This window comes from Vicugna pacos, chromosome 32 (genome assembly GCF_048564905.1).
Source record: "Vicugna pacos chromosome 32, VicPac4, whole genome shotgun sequence".
Taxonomy (NCBI): domain Eukaryota; kingdom Metazoa; phylum Chordata; class Mammalia; order Artiodactyla; family Camelidae; genus Vicugna; species Vicugna pacos.
In genome coordinates, this window is record NC_133018.1 from 5,470,844 (window position 1) to 5,485,469 (window position 14,626).

A 14,626-nucleotide genomic window follows, 5' to 3' on the forward strand; every position below is an offset into this window, starting at 1 on the left:
TTCAGTTAGTTCTATGTACCATACAGAGTGCCAAACGCTTTATAAGTTTAGCTCACTCACGCCTGCCCTGAGGCTACATAGCATGGCCACTTATGCATAAGGAAACTAAGGCTCAGAGAGGTGAAGTCACTCACCCAACATCACACAGCTCTTAAGTGGCAAACTCACTCCCACTCCGTATCCCTAGTTGGTGGGAAGCAGGCCTCCAGCTCCTGATCTCTAGGGCTCCAGTCTCATCCAGGGGTCAGAGGCTTCCCTCTAGCTCTGAGTGTCCAGGGTGTGGCATGGGGAGGGAAAGAAACCCCACTTTGTAGCCTTGGCCAGCGGGTCCCCCATTCCACAGTGGTCAGCAGGCAGTATAGGGGCAGGAAGACCAAGGCCAGCAGGCTCCCCACTGCGTGTGAAGGGAAGTTGTGTCCCAGCTCCCACGGCCCAGAAATGTGAGGGAGGAGACAGGGAAAGAAAGGCCTCAGCTGTCCTTGGGAGGCAAAGATGGTAACTGCAGGCTGCTTCCCTTAAGAGAGAGGGATTAAATTTGGCAGCTGAGGCTGAAAGTCTGAGCCACTTACCCAGGGCAACCTGTGGGCAGAGAATGAGCCAAGTCCCTGCTGTGCTAAGTGGGCGCCAGATGCCCCCCGCCACCTTCCCCAGGAACCCAGTGCTACAGCAGCCTCTCCAGAAAATCCACCTTCACATCACACACTTAAGGTCAGGTTTGTCCCCAGGCACATGGTACCAACACATACAAGTGCCAGAGCGAGTTGAGGCAAGACCAGAGCTCTAGGGAAATAGAAGGCATTATTGCATATATATAAAAGGTGATTTAGTTGTTTTCTGAAGGGGCCCCTGTCTCCCTGCTTTCCTCGGTGGTGGACTGGGACACGCTATCTGTCTCCTCCTCAGAAGATAGTCTCTCCATTGCCCCGACTACCAGCTGCCTCTCTTCAGTGTCTGGCCTGGCCAGGACCCGCCCTCAGTGTGTTCCCTAGCCAGCCTAGAGGGCAGCTCAGTGGGAAGGTCTTGAACACATTCCTCAGGGTCAGCAGAATCAGGACCAGCAGCAGAGTGATGCAGCCGACGGCCAGAACCACTGCCAGCCAGTCCTTCAGCGTCTTACAGGAGGCTGGGAAGGACTGGGCCAGAGCACCTCAGGACTGCCCAGAGGTGTGGGGCGGGCCATGCAGGGCACTTAGAACTGCCCCTGAGCCTTCAATGACTCATCAAAAGCCAGAAGCCTGCAGGGAAGCTGAGGACAGGCCAGGCCAGAGGGGATGGGCCCGAGAATGAGTGTCCATGAACCTGGATGGTAGTGGGGGGACCAGTCCTCTTAGGGTCTCGGCTGCCTCCCAGCCCTGTACCTACCTTTGAACCATGACATCGGAGGCTTCTTGACCTTCAGAGGCCCTGCAACCACAATATAGATATTCCCTTCTCCTTGGAATTCTGTGGTGGGGGGGCCCATATCTTTGTCCCCCTGCCTCTAGCCACTGGTGGAGGCTCAGAGCTGGTTTACTCCTGAGTAGGTGTGTGTTCACCTGCTAAATGGGGGCTGGGGGCAGTGAGATGTCACCTATCGGGGTTTACGTGGAAATAACTGAAGAACACAAACACCCATTCACACGGTACTTGTTTGTTTCTAATACCTCCCTCCATTCTGCGGATTATTAAACCGTCATAAATGTGGAAGAGGACTCTCACCAACAGAGCATTCTGGGGAGTATTACAAAAACTGGACCATTATATTAATGTACGGATGCAACAAAGTTGCCCCAGCCTTCCATCATCCAGAGGGACAGAGGTCACAGTGCCCTGGTTCCTCCATCTGTAATCACATCTATCAAAACCTCTCTGCAGTGAGTGGGCCTTCCCAGCCTGCTGTGCGATCCTTGGGCCAGACTCCATCCCAGACTTGCTGCTGCACATGGAAGTGTGAGACCCTGAGTGTCGCCTCGCGTTGGTCAGAGCTCAGCCAGATCCAAGGCTGTGGGTTTCACATCCCAGCTCTGGATCCCTTCCTGCTGCCACTCTCAGGGGTGAGGGTTGCCAAATAAAATACAGGACACTCGATTAATTCTCTAAAATTTAAGTATAAATGTATCTCTTGTGATATTTGGGACATGGTTATACTAAAAAATTCCCTGTTCCTCTGACATTCAAGTTTAATTCCTGTATTTTTATTTGCTAAATCTGGCAAACCTATCAGAGGATCCAGCACCCCTTTCCTGGACTGACCTCCCAGCTCTGCCCAAAATAGCCCTGGGAGGGGAATCAGTAACTGAAGGAGAATCCCCAGGCTTCCAGCTGGGCCTGGGGCACGGCCCTCACCTCATCCTCTTCCATGTCATTGTTGAGCATGAAGGCCTCCATGCTGAACTGCAATGTCTCATTATTCTGCCAGGACCAAGGGCTGGACCTGGGGCCTATTGAGAGGCGCCCGGGGGACAGACAAGAGGCCTGAGGGACCATCACCTCAGAGACTGGTTGAAACAAGTTTCCTGAGAAGCCACAGGAAGACTCACACTGCGGGAACTTCTTGCTCCTTAAAGCCACGTTAAAGAATGTTTACTCCATTACTAGGGCCTGGGGACAGATGTGTTTAGCCTGAGCAAAGGGCAGAAGTTACAAAGTCAAGCACGAGTGACAAGACTCTCAGGCCCGTATAGCCACTCAGTCTGCATCCTGACTGGGAAGGACAGCACCTCTTTGCCGAGCTACTTACAGCCCAGTTGGGCAGGGTCAGACCTTGGCAAGTTTAGACCAAGCACCAAAAAACAGTGATTACCATGACCAAGTGCAAAAGACAGACCTCTACACATGATTACACCAGTGGCCCAGCTAAGCAAGACCCCAGGATAGAGATAAGCTCTCTGTCCCCCTCTGTCTACTTTCCCACCCCTTGCAGCCCCATAGACGCCTGGTTGAAGACGAGGGTGTATATCCTCTGGGAGCAGTTGAGGTACTGGCTCTGGGAGCCCACACACTTGTCCACATAGAGTTTCATGGTCCAGTTTAACACCGGCTGGATGTGGACTCTAGGGTCAGCCATGAGCCTTCCACACAGGGAGGTGGCGAGGCACCCGAGGGAAGTGAGGGAAGAGAGTTACTTCTGGTACGTAGTCCCGGCTACCACCTAACAAGCATCTAGTGCATGCCTGGGAGATCACAGCCATTATTCTACTCTTTCCTGAGTGGTCCTAGAAGTGTTATGCCCATTTTACAGATGGGGTGATGGAGGCTCAGAGAGGTCCTTGAACTTCAGTTCTCTTACCTGGCCTCATCTACCAAATGGGTGCACACCTGTCCCACCAGGGGTGGAAGACTGAGGCCAGGAACAGGATGGTGTACATGGCCCACATTCTGACCTCCCTGGGAAGTCCTCAGGGGTTCACTCTCCATCCCCTCCATACACACCAGGCCAAGACTCACCAGGCGGTATCGGGAGGGTCACCTGCAGGGGCTGTGTGTTGAGGGCTGAGGAGTCCTTGGAGGGGGTGTTGGGCAGGGTCCACGATGGGCTAGCTGCAGGAGAGCTGTTTGCCTGCCCCCCGAGGAGCAGCCTGGGCTGGGGGGCTGCCAAGGGAGAGGCACTACAGGTCAAGGGGGTCTGGTGGGTCTCCACAGTCAGACTGGAGGGCAAGGCCTGGGCAAGTTCCTCTAGAGGTGGGTAATGGGAGTGGGAGGACTGGATAAGCTGCTCAGATAAGCCTGACCAGCTCTCAGCATCCTCCCAGCTGCCACTGGGGGCTATTCCACATATCCCATGTGGACCACACAACTGCCCCTATTTTACAGATGTGGAAACTGAGGTTGGGAAGTCCTGCTACCCTCTGCCTAAGGTTACATGCAGCTATTAGCTGCAGAACTTAGATTCAAACTCCCAAGCAAGGGCTCTTCCAGAAATATTTAAAGATTGGAGTTGTTAGATGGCAAGATTCAGACGATACCAAATGGTATTAAAATAAAAGCTAAGTTTACCTTTACCCTAGCCCTACAAGTAACTCTGTGTCAGTGTGAGCAGCTGGCCTGTGTGTAGGCAGACTCAGCCCTGCATGGTCTCCAGCTGATTCTTTTTACTGTTTGGGCTCCTGACCACCTTGCCATGCTGCCTCTAAGAGGGATTATCTTGAACCAGAGGGTCTAGGGCAGACCAAATACCCAAAAGAAGCTGGAGGGTTTTTTAAAAAGAAGAATTTAAGGCAGTTGTTTAGTGTTTGCTGAGCATCTACATACAGCATGCCAGGCTCTGCCTTAGAGGCCAAGTGTGCAGGATGGGAGTGAACCCCTACCCTTGAGTTTGGCCTGGCCAGGGAGTGCAAACCTTAAAAAGCAGGACTGCCCTGGACTCAGGAGGTTCCTGCTCAGCCTGGGACAAGGCTGAAAGGATCCCCAGGTGCAGGGTGAAGGTCAGGGAGGCAGAGGAGGAGGTGACCCAGGGCCCTGGTGTCCTAGGCTCTCGGTGGGGGAGGCAGGAAGGGACCCCACGGGGCTTTGGGAGGTGGGGCTGAGTGTTGGAGGACACCCGACAGAGTGACTCACTGGCCATCAGAAAGGAAGTCCCCTCCTCCCAGTATCCCTAGGATGCTGATTCCAGCTCCTGTGGTGGCCCAGGCCAGGTGTGCTGGGATGAATTATCTGGAGGGGGCTCACCAGATGCACTGCTAGCAGGAGGAGGCTCAGCTCAGGGGTGGGGAGGACAAGAGAAAGGCCCCACCACCATCACCCCCACTCCCAAGGGAGACCCATTGCCCGGCCCTTACCAAGAAGCAAGATCAGAGCAACAACCTGCAGAAGCCCCCTGGGGGCAGCCATAATGAGAAGAAACATTGTCCACCCCTCACAAGCCTCCTTAAATTGGCCCAGAGGAGGCTGAGGAAGAAATGAGCCTCACCTGGAGCCCACAGGTGAGCCTACGGCACGGCTGAGCTGGGCCAGGCCAAGCATTTCCATGTTCCCCTACCTCTGCCCCTCCACCTGCCTGCAGTGCCTTCTGATTTTAGAAAAGGCTCTGAAGCCCTCCTCACTCACACGGGATCTAATAAGGATAGTAAGAGAGCTGACTTAACTTTCTCATCTGTAGGATGATAATGGCGGCACCTATTACAGAAGGTATTATGAAGGTTCCATAGCAGTGCTTAGTGTAGGGCCTGGCACATAGAACATCCATGTGGGTGTCATTTGATGACTCTTGTCCAAGGGGAAGGAGAAATATGAAGATGATTCTGTCTGGGAGAAGCTGGGGAGGATTCAAGGAACAGGTACCACTAAAGATGGACCTTGAAGGCAGAGAACAGAGGGAAGTGGGAGTGGGGAGGGCGTTCCTGGCAGCTGGCATGGCCTGAGCAAAGGCACAGAGGCTGGATGTGCTGGGAGAGGGGTCAGGGTGGCATGGGTGTGTCACAGTGAGGGATGAGACTGCGAAGACCTGGACTCTCTGAGTGCCAGGCTGAGGTGTTAGGACTGGACCCTGAGAGCTGTCAGGAGTCATGGAAGGTATCAGAACAGAGGAGGGACTCGGGGAGAGTCAGCCACCAGCAGGATCAGATCAGAAGAATGTTCCTTTATGCACTGGGCCTTTAAAGAGTGCCCAAGGTTTTAGTTTGTAAAAATAAAACCATATGATCACTCTCAGAGGCACATCTTTGGATCACCATCCTATTATTGTCTCTGAATAAATTCTTAGGATTGGGATCCCTGAACCATGTAATTAGCCTATTTTCTCTCTAGGTTAGTCATCTAATGGCACAATTACCATTTATTTGCCCTTGAAATGGATGTCTCTTGCTACAATCATAATAGTGATTAAATAACTCTGTGAACCCAATGCTGGCTGACCTCTTTGCAAACCATTTCTTCTGTAATCCTTGCAGCAGCTTCAGAGGGTTATTACGGAGAACTGTACAATGTAGAAACCACGGCTCAGAGAGGTTAGATAACTTGCCCAAGGTCACCCAGCACGTGAGTCAGCTCTGACTCTGCAGAGAGCCACTGGCTGGGAGGCAGTACTGGGCTGGGAGGGACGGGGGGAGGAGGGGGATTGGGATGACTCCCACTTCACAAAACAGGGACCCAACCACATGTGGTTGTAAAGAGTAAATGAGCCACATTTCAGGAAGTGCTTAGCAGAGGACCTGGCGAACTAGGAGCCGTTCAATCACCCTGGAGGCTTTTGAATCAGCCAAGGTGGGTGCATAGGGAGGTGCTGCCTCCTTGTGGTGAGCCTGAGCATTGCTTGAAGCCGGGGACCCAACTCCCAGCATGCCCCAGGACAAAGGCCACCAGGTCTGGGGGTGGGAAAAGACATCTCTCCACCCGCCCCCACCCCACCCCTGACTACCACCCAATCCCAGCAGGGATCTGCCTCATCCTCTCAGGCCCCAGGAAAGCAATTTCCTATTACACCCAGCATCTGCCACCTTCAGTCTGATTGACCTCTGCATCTGTTTCCCTGACCATCAAATGGGATTTTAGCCCAGTCGCTAAGAACTGTCCCCTGTCCCCTGCCCAGGAAAGATGCAGGCTGAGGAGAGTGCTTCCTGCCTCTACAGGGCTGGGGTGTTTGGGGGAGGCATTCCAGCTCCATGGATGGCCCCCCAGAGTAGAGTTGCAGATAAAACACAGGATGCCCAGTTAAATTTGAATTTCAGATAAACAATGAAAATTTTTCAGTGTACATATGCTCCATGTAATATTAGGGACATGATTATACTAAAGTATTATTTGTTGTTTAAATCAAACCAAAAAAAATCTAATTGTGCATCCTATTACTTCATTTGGTATGTCCAACCCTAGCTCGGAGGGTTCAGTATAGAAGCTGGACTGGGCTGCCTGGGAGGGGCAACTACCCAATCTCTGCTAGGGGCTTTGGCCTCTCACTTCTGGTCTCACCAGCTGGTGCGGGGACTGTCTGTCATTACTCCTACTTTACCGAGAGGCCATTGAAACTCCCGCTGGCTCAAAGCCACACAGCTGATGTGCGCAAGAAGCTGGGAGAGAGTTGGGGCTGCTGCCTCCAGGAGTGTCCCAGGCCCTGGCCATAGGGGCTCACAGAGGGCGAGGCCAAGGTCTCTACAGGCCATTAGCACAGCCTCCTCTGGGCAGGAGGCTCCCAAGCCGGCCCTAGGGGGTCAGAGGCTACCTTGAGGGGGTGAACTAAGGGAGGAGTGGATTGTAGTCAGAGCGGGGTGAGTCGGCCTGCAGGAGGGGCTGAGGGAGGCTAGAAGGGAGTGTCCCAGTTGGAAGGAGCAGTACATGCGAAAGCCCAGTCAAGAGAAACACGGGATTCAAGGAACAAAAGACAGGATAGCTGGAATGAAGATTTGGGGGAGCGGTGTGGGGGACCATCCAGGTCACGCAGGGCTCTGAGAGCCACCGCAGGGAGTCTGGAGTCTGTTCTGAGCATTTTAAGAAGGGTTTGGCCAGATAGAGCAGCTTGGAGCGGGGCAAGCTGGAGGCTGCCGCCCTCATCCAGACCTGGAGGGGACAGATAGGAGATGTGGTGGCAGACAGAGGACTGGGAAGAGAAGCTTTAGGAGCAAGGGGGAGCAGCCAGGGAAGAGAGGGGCCTGAGCCCAAGCACCTGGCACTGGGGTAGCAGCCAGAGGTGGGAGGAAACCTGTCATCACTGTCAGCGAGCTGGGGAGGCTGCCTGGTATAGGAGGCAGAGGCTGGTCAGGGCCCGGAGAGGCAGGGACAGGGATGGGTCTGGGTGACAGCTGCCAGGGACACCCTGGGACCTCCTACCTGCCAGGGCTCTTTGATGTGGTGGCTGGAGGGCTGGACAAGTTAACCTCACAACAGTCACACATACAGCTCAGGAGGCATCGTCCAGAAGTTCCCACCTAGCGGGAGGTCGAGGATGGAGCAGAGAAGGTTCTGCTTAAGTCAGTCCACCCGAGACCAGGGTGGGGGCAGGAGACCATGGGCCAGCCTGCATTTAATAATTTAAAAACATGGAGGCTGTAAAAGGTCAGTAACTTGCCCATGATGTCACAGCCAACAATCTGGGATTCGAACCTGGGTCTGCGTCAGAGTCAAAAGTCTCTATTCCCAACATACCTCATGCTACCCACTCCAGGAACTACTGCAGGAGGGTTGAGATCTTTGGCAAGTTAATCTGAACCACAGGCAATTAAGCAAGGTCATGTACATCAGATGCAGGCTATAGGGTGGGGTGTGAGTACACCTTCACTGAACGTGCATCACCTGTTTCTGTCCCCATGGAAGGAACAGGCCTTCTTGGCAGCATCAGATAGGACCTTTGGGTCCCAGACCAGCAGCTGGCAGTGGACATAAACCTATGGTGACAGAGATGCAGGCCGAGGGATCTTTGGAAGGTGAGGAGTGAGGGGACCCAGACCCTGAGGGCACCTGCTTCCACTCACAGGAGTTAAGGCTGAAGTCCTCGGAGATCTCTCGGGGCAGGAAGCCTAGACACTCCAGCTCCGCTGCGCCCCTCAGAATCTCCCAGGCACCCCAAACTCCTGGCAGGCAGCCTGTCCCTACGGGTCTCACCAGTGGGGTGGAGCTACAAGCTTTGAGTGGTGCAAGGAAAACCACGTAGCGAGGCGTGACAGGGACCAAGGAAGGAGTGCAGGTGCCAAGATGCAGGTGGTGGACATCAGGCTGGGATTCCTGCATCACTGCCAGGAGGACATCTGTCTGATTACATTCCTGCAGGAGGCTGTCCTCTGGCAGTCTGACCCAGGCTGGCACGGCCAGAGAATGACCTCAGTGAGGACATGGCCAGCAGAGCCTGTCCAGAAACATCCTCCTGACCTGACCCCCGCCTTCAACCACTGCATCTCCAGGATGGAGCAGGGAAGGGGTATGTGTAGTGGGGGGAGCCTCTCTCCCCAAAGCCAGGCTGTCACAGACCTCATCCCCACCAGCCTGGCCTGAGGATGCCTATAAGCACCTTGTGTGAGCACCTACCATGTGCCAGACATCTGCAAACTTGCCCCCTCGTAATTCTTTACAAGGCAGGGCCACCAGTGGGACAGTCAAGGCTAGAGGGGGCCCACAGCAGGGAAGAGCTAAGGGGCAACAACAGAAGGGGCCTTGGGGCTGGTCCTGAAGGATGCTCAGCTCTGGCCAAGATGAAAAGGATTTCCAGCTGAGGAGCAGTGGAAGGCATGGGAGGGCAGGTGATAGGGAGGGACACGAGGGCTGGGGCAGGGCTGAGAGCTTACACTCTGCCCTGGGTGGCTCCCAGCTTTAAAGACGGCCCCAAGGATGGAAGGTGGAGAGTGAGTGAGCAAGGAATTGGTGGCAGAACTCAGGTGTCTTAGGGATGCAGGTATGGGTGTGGCTCTGGGGGGAGATGGGAGGGTGCTGGGCTGGAGAGGAGTGAGAGAGAAGGCACAGAGGACTGGGGAGTGAGGGGGCTCAGAGAATTTAAGGGAGCCAGGGGGAGCATCAGGAGACTGGGCAGGAGGTCGGGGGGGCTTGGAAAGGGACCTTGCCTGTGTGGGGTGAGAAAGTGGCAGAGAAAGGCCCACCCCACCCCCTCATGGACCCCCAGCTCGGGGGCAGGCCATCAGACTTACCTTGCAGCTGCAGAAACCCTCAGAACCCCCATCCTGTCTCACCAGTGGTCCTGCCTGGCCCCTTGGCCCCCACAAATCCCCACCCAGGTACAGGGCAGCTACTGGGAAGAAGGGTGGAGTTAGACTTCCCGTCTGCACTTGGGCTGTGAGGGGCAGGGCTAGAACTGATCTGCAGCTTAGGGTAGGGCTGAGGGGTCCAGGTCTGCTTCTGCCCTGTGCTCCACACCCCTCCCCTCCTCCCTCCCTCCCAACCCTTGAACTGGCCCAGAATCCGGAGGAATGGCCCCCTCAGCACTCCCAGGCCCAGCAGCTCAGGAGAGGCTCTAAGAAGAATGGGTCACCCCCTCATCCCAGGGACAGCCCCTGGGTCACTCCTTTTTCTCCAGGACTGCTGGGTTCCCTCAGGAGAGTCCCATGTGATACTCAAATGGGGACTGTCTTCCTCTCGGGTCTCTTCAGGCTCAGGTGATATCTGCCCAACAGATTGCCCCCCCCCCGGTGGTGTGAATATTTTAGGAGGCTTGCGGGAAGAGGGCAGTACCTACCCCAAAGGAGGCTGGCAGCACCAAGGTGGAATCCCAGGCATCTGCAGGGGAGCACTGGTGGGCGGGGAGGTACCTGACAGGCCCAGTGCTGGCCACTGTGAGTGATGTGGGGCAGAAGACGTCAGCCGCCACCTCTGAGGGCCCCCAGCCCTGCTCCCCACCACATCCCAGCTCATCCCCAACAGAAAAAGAGAAAACTCAACTTCTTGAGGATTTATTGGACCGGGAGCTGTCCTGCCTTCCAGCCAGGCCCCAGCAGCCCCTTCACCAGGAAGGGGCTGACAGAGACTCCATCCTCAGGGTCCTGCTACTGCATTCCTGCATTTCCCCCAGTGCCTGCTGCTCCTCCGTCAACCACGCTGCCACAGGGTGACCCGGCCCAGCTGGTGGGAGTCCTGGGTCCCCAGCTTGCAAGTGATCTTGGCCATATCTCTTGCTTTGTCTGGACCTCAGTCTCCTTACCCTCCATGGGAGGATGTTACTTGCCTGTCAAAAGACAGAGCTGGGACCACCAAGAGTCCAGTCCGGCTCAGTATCGCAGATTCCATGAAAGCAGATGGGGTTCAAGTCCTGTCTGTGAGTCACTGCAGCTGCTGCTCCGAGGTCCTTGTCTCTCAATTTCCATCCAGCTTAAACCCATTCAGGTGCCAGGGCTTCAGACCCCAGGGAGCCAGGCATCCACATCCCCTGGCAGGAGGAGGGAGTTGGAACAGAGCAGGGATGAGCCAACCCATAGGCCAGGTACCAAGGTGGGGTCAGGAGGAGCTGGGCTTCTCCACTGAGGGGTAGAGCTTGCGCAGGCTGGAGTCCAGGAGGAAGTCCACTGACCTGTGGGGCAGTGGAGGGCCATGAGCAGGCGATCAAGGGATGCTAATGGGGGAATGGGAGGCAGGAGGTCAGGGCTAGGGAAGAGACTCCTGGACACAGGATACAAGTGCCATCCAGGTGGTAGCCATCATCCTCTTCTTTATTCAGTTGGGAAAACTGAGGCACAGGGAGGGTAAAGAATTCTGCAGGGCCTCAGGGTCAGCTATGTTCCCTTGGGGAAAGACTCCTCTTCCCACTCTGTTGGTCAGATTGGCCCCTTCTCTGGTACTAAGAGCAGGCACATGACCCAAGCCCGGCCAATCAGGAAAGGGAAACTTGTTCAAGGGTGGGCACCCAATCCAGGATGGACCAATGGCAGATTTCCTTGGGATTTTTGCTGTGACTATTAAGCTTCTTATGGGGTTTGCTAAACTGGTAGGAGGGAAGCTGGGAGCTGCTGGGAGCCACCTCTGCTCCCATAAAAGGAAAGTGAGTGAATCAAACATGGGGTGAGGTGGGGAGAAGGGCAGCAGGATGGGGAGACCCAGACCCCTAATGACATTATTTGGGAACCTAGATCCAGATATGCCTAAAAGTAGCATAACTCTAGACTTTGCAGTTTCAAGAAACAATTCTTATTTTACTTAACCCAGGTTCAGCTGGGCTTCTCTTGCCAAAACTTCCCCAAATCCACCCCCTCCAGGGTGCACCTGTTCCTTCCTGCCTCTGGTTGTTTTCTAAAACTGGGTTTTCCTTCTGGGAATGTACTTGTCCTGTATCTCATACTCTCAAGGCACCCCCACCTTTATTGCCAGAGCACCTGCCAGTTCATATATCAAGGGCATAGGCTGTCCTTTCTCCCTCAGGAGCCCCAGGTGCCAGCCCTGCCCCTGCTGCTATTGTTTTGTGAAAAGTGGGTACAGCCCACACCTCTCAAAGCTTATCTCCACCTGTAGGGTGGATGATCCCGAGGCTGGGAGGGGCACCTACCTGTCAATGGGGTGGATGATAATGGGGATGACCAGTAGCCCCAGTGCGGTGGTGGTCCACTTGCGGACAGCCAGAGGCCAGCGGGTGGCAGTGCCCAGGACGTAGAGAGAAGCAGCACACACACGGTTGATAGTGAAGCCTGGGATGGCCACAGAGGCCAGAGCCTGCCACATGAAGGTGTCCACCACGGCCACGGTCACCCTGGTGCTGCGGCCTGCCTCAGGGCTCGGCATCTGGTAAGCACAAGAGACACTTCATCCAGAAGGGGCAGAGGTGGGAAAGCTTGTGGACAAGAGGCATGAGGCTGGACCAGGGGGAGGGAAGTGAAGGGGGTGGGGAGAGAGCCACACTAGTGTTGGGTTCTGGACTTGACCAAAGCAGGGCTGAGGGTGGACTCGTTCACAACCAGGACTGGGATAGAGACTATGCCACATGCAGGGCGGGGGACAGGGTGCACCTTCTACATATGGGACTGGGGTATTGGACTGTCCCGCAGGGACTTAACCACATGCAAGGCTGTGGACTGACCACAGTGGGAGTGAACTGGGGTGGGGGTTGAAGGGCAGGTTAACACTCACATCTCTTGCCTTCTTGCCCTTGTCGATGGCATCGGCCAGCACATAGGAGCTGGACACACCATAGCTCAGCCACACAACAGCTGCTGGTACCAGGGAGCGGAAGGCCTCCCCTACTTCATTGGCGTAGCCTGGTGGGGAGGGGACGTTTAATTCCCAAGCCCGTGGGTTGTTCCACGAGGGGACACTGGAGGAGATGGTTCTTAGCCTGCCAAGCAGTAACTGGGTGACCTTAGACAAGTGATTTTACCCCTCTAAGCCTTTCTCCTGGCCTATAAAATGGCACCCATGATGCCCACCCCGACTCTCCCCGTGTAGGAGAGTTGAGTACCGCCACCTTTCTCATCACTCACTTGCCTTCACAGACTGGGTTCTGGGAGCATCTGAGCTGATGGGAGAACAGGCAGTGAGAGAGACTCACTAAAGGCAGCCCCACTCACCATATGCCTGGCCTCTCTGCACCTTATCTCATTCTGCCCTCACGATCACTCAGTGAGAGAGACCCTGTGCTCATCCCTTTTTGCTAAGTTGGAAACTGAGGCTCAGACAGAAACAGGGAGAAGCCAAGATGGGAGTCCAGATACCCTGACTCCACAACCACTGCCCGGGCATCCAGAGAGGGCAGTCAGCTCACCCTGTTCCTCCCAGCTGGGTTGCAGCTCCCGCCTGGGAGATAGACCAGCAGACCCGGAGGGCAGGGCTGGGTAGACCAGAGCTGTGTGACCTTGAGCAAGTCCAGAGACCTCTCTGAGCCCAGTCTCTGCCCTGGCTGAATGAAAACTAAGATCCTCCCACCTTCTCCAGGTCCCTGAGCGGCGTTTGGCAACCCCTCCTTCCCCAGCCACGTGATGTGGGGTCGCGGTGCCCCTCGCCAGCGCTCACCCAGGTACCGCACCCACGTGTCCCGGAAAAGGTCGCGCTCGGCCCCCCGCGGGGGCATCTCGGACATGGCGCTTCCGCTTCGGCCTCAGCCACTGCAGCGGGTCCTACCGCCTCGGCTTCCACCAGCCCTGCGGTCCGTGGCGGCGGGACCGGCCGAAGGTCAGGGACTGAAGGACAGGTCGTGCTGTCCCCGCCAGCAGGGAGCGTCTGCAAATTCCCCCGCGCACTGGCACCCCTTTCCAAGGCTTGCGTTTTGCAGATTAATTTTCTTCATGTCTTCTCTGGAATTGAGTGATCCTCTTCCAGCACTGACTGTAGCGCTGGAGCCAAAGAGACAGAGGTTCAAATACGAGATGCTGCATTTCATAGCTGTGTGACCTCGGGCAAGTCCGTACTTTTCTGAGCCTCTCTTTATTCATTTGTTACATGGGGAACAGGACAGGTTCATTCCTGGGATGGTTTCGCGGATTGATTATACAGTCATCATTTGTTGAGTTTATACTACTGGCCAGACTGTTAGCCAAGGACTCTAGTCGGATCTCTTCTTTAAACCCTCCCACCAGCCTGGGACATCCCCCCACCCTGCCCCATTTTATAGATGAGGAATAGAGACAGGAAAAATAGGTCACTTTCCTAAGTCATACAACTGCTGAGTAGAGAAGCTGGCATTTGATTCCAGGTAGCGCTGCTCCAATTCCCATGCTCTTTAGGTGAGTTCAGTATATGAGGCTAGGGAAGCAAATGGTGAGCATCCTGGTGAGGTGGATGCTTGGATGCCCCTTCCTGGCAGGTGCCATTGCTCATCTGTCTAGCACGGGGGTTTAACTGGACCGAGCCTCTTGAAAAAAGAACTTTGAATGAATGAATAAATGAATGAGGCTGGGGTACAAAACTTGAGGAAAATGAGCAGAACAGAATGAAGAGACTTGGGGTTGATTACTAAAGAGGAAACTCTTCCTCTGCTGGACCTCAGTTTACCCACTATAGCTCTGTGAATCCTTTGGGGGTATAGGCGAGCAAAGGCACGGCCTTTAATGACAGGCAGTCCTAGGTCCAAATCCCAGTTGCGTCGCTTATTAACTGTCGGCCACGTCTGTGAAAAAATTAGAGTATCTAATATTTACTTAGCGTATACTTGTAAGCTAACTGCTCTGCATGATATTTCTTTGAATCTTTGCAATTACCCAAGGCGGTAAGCACAGGGCTTTTGCGTGGTACCCAGTACGCGCTCACTAAAGAAATTTATTATCATCAAATAAAGATCATAGGCTCCCTACAGAGG

At 54.7% G+C, this 14,626-nt stretch overlaps 1 protein-coding gene across 1 annotated transcript; it reads right to left on the bottom strand.

Annotated features, from left to right (window-relative positions):
* Positions 1-10,288: 10,288 nt before the first annotated feature.
* On the bottom strand, positions 10,289-13,562 carry MTFP1 (mitochondrial fission process 1). The gene is made up of 4 exons (XM_006213505.4): positions 13,345-13,562; positions 12,466-12,593; positions 11,888-12,120; positions 10,289-10,918 (listed from the first exon to the last, which is right to left on the bottom strand). The coding sequence occupies exons 1-4, from the start codon at positions 13,409-13,411 to the stop codon at positions 10,846-10,848; spliced, it is 501 nt and encodes a 166-aa protein (XP_006213567.1). The 5' UTR covers positions 13,412-13,562; the 3' UTR covers positions 10,289-10,845.
* Positions 13,563-14,626: the final 1,064 nt, after the last annotated feature.

Coding starts and splice junctions, on each gene's coding strand:
- MTFP1 (XM_006213505.4), bottom strand. CDS start 13,411: ATGTCCGAGATGCCCCCGCGGGGGGCCGAGCGCGACCTTTTCCGGGAC. Junction 12,594..13,344: donor CACGTGGGTGCGGTACCTGG/GTGAGCGCTGGC, acceptor CCTCCCCACCAG/GCTACGCCAATGAAGTAGGG. Junction 12,121..12,465: donor AGGGCAAGAAGGCAAGAGAT/GTGAGTGTTAAC, acceptor TGTGCTTACCAG/ATGCCGAGCCCTGAGGCAGG.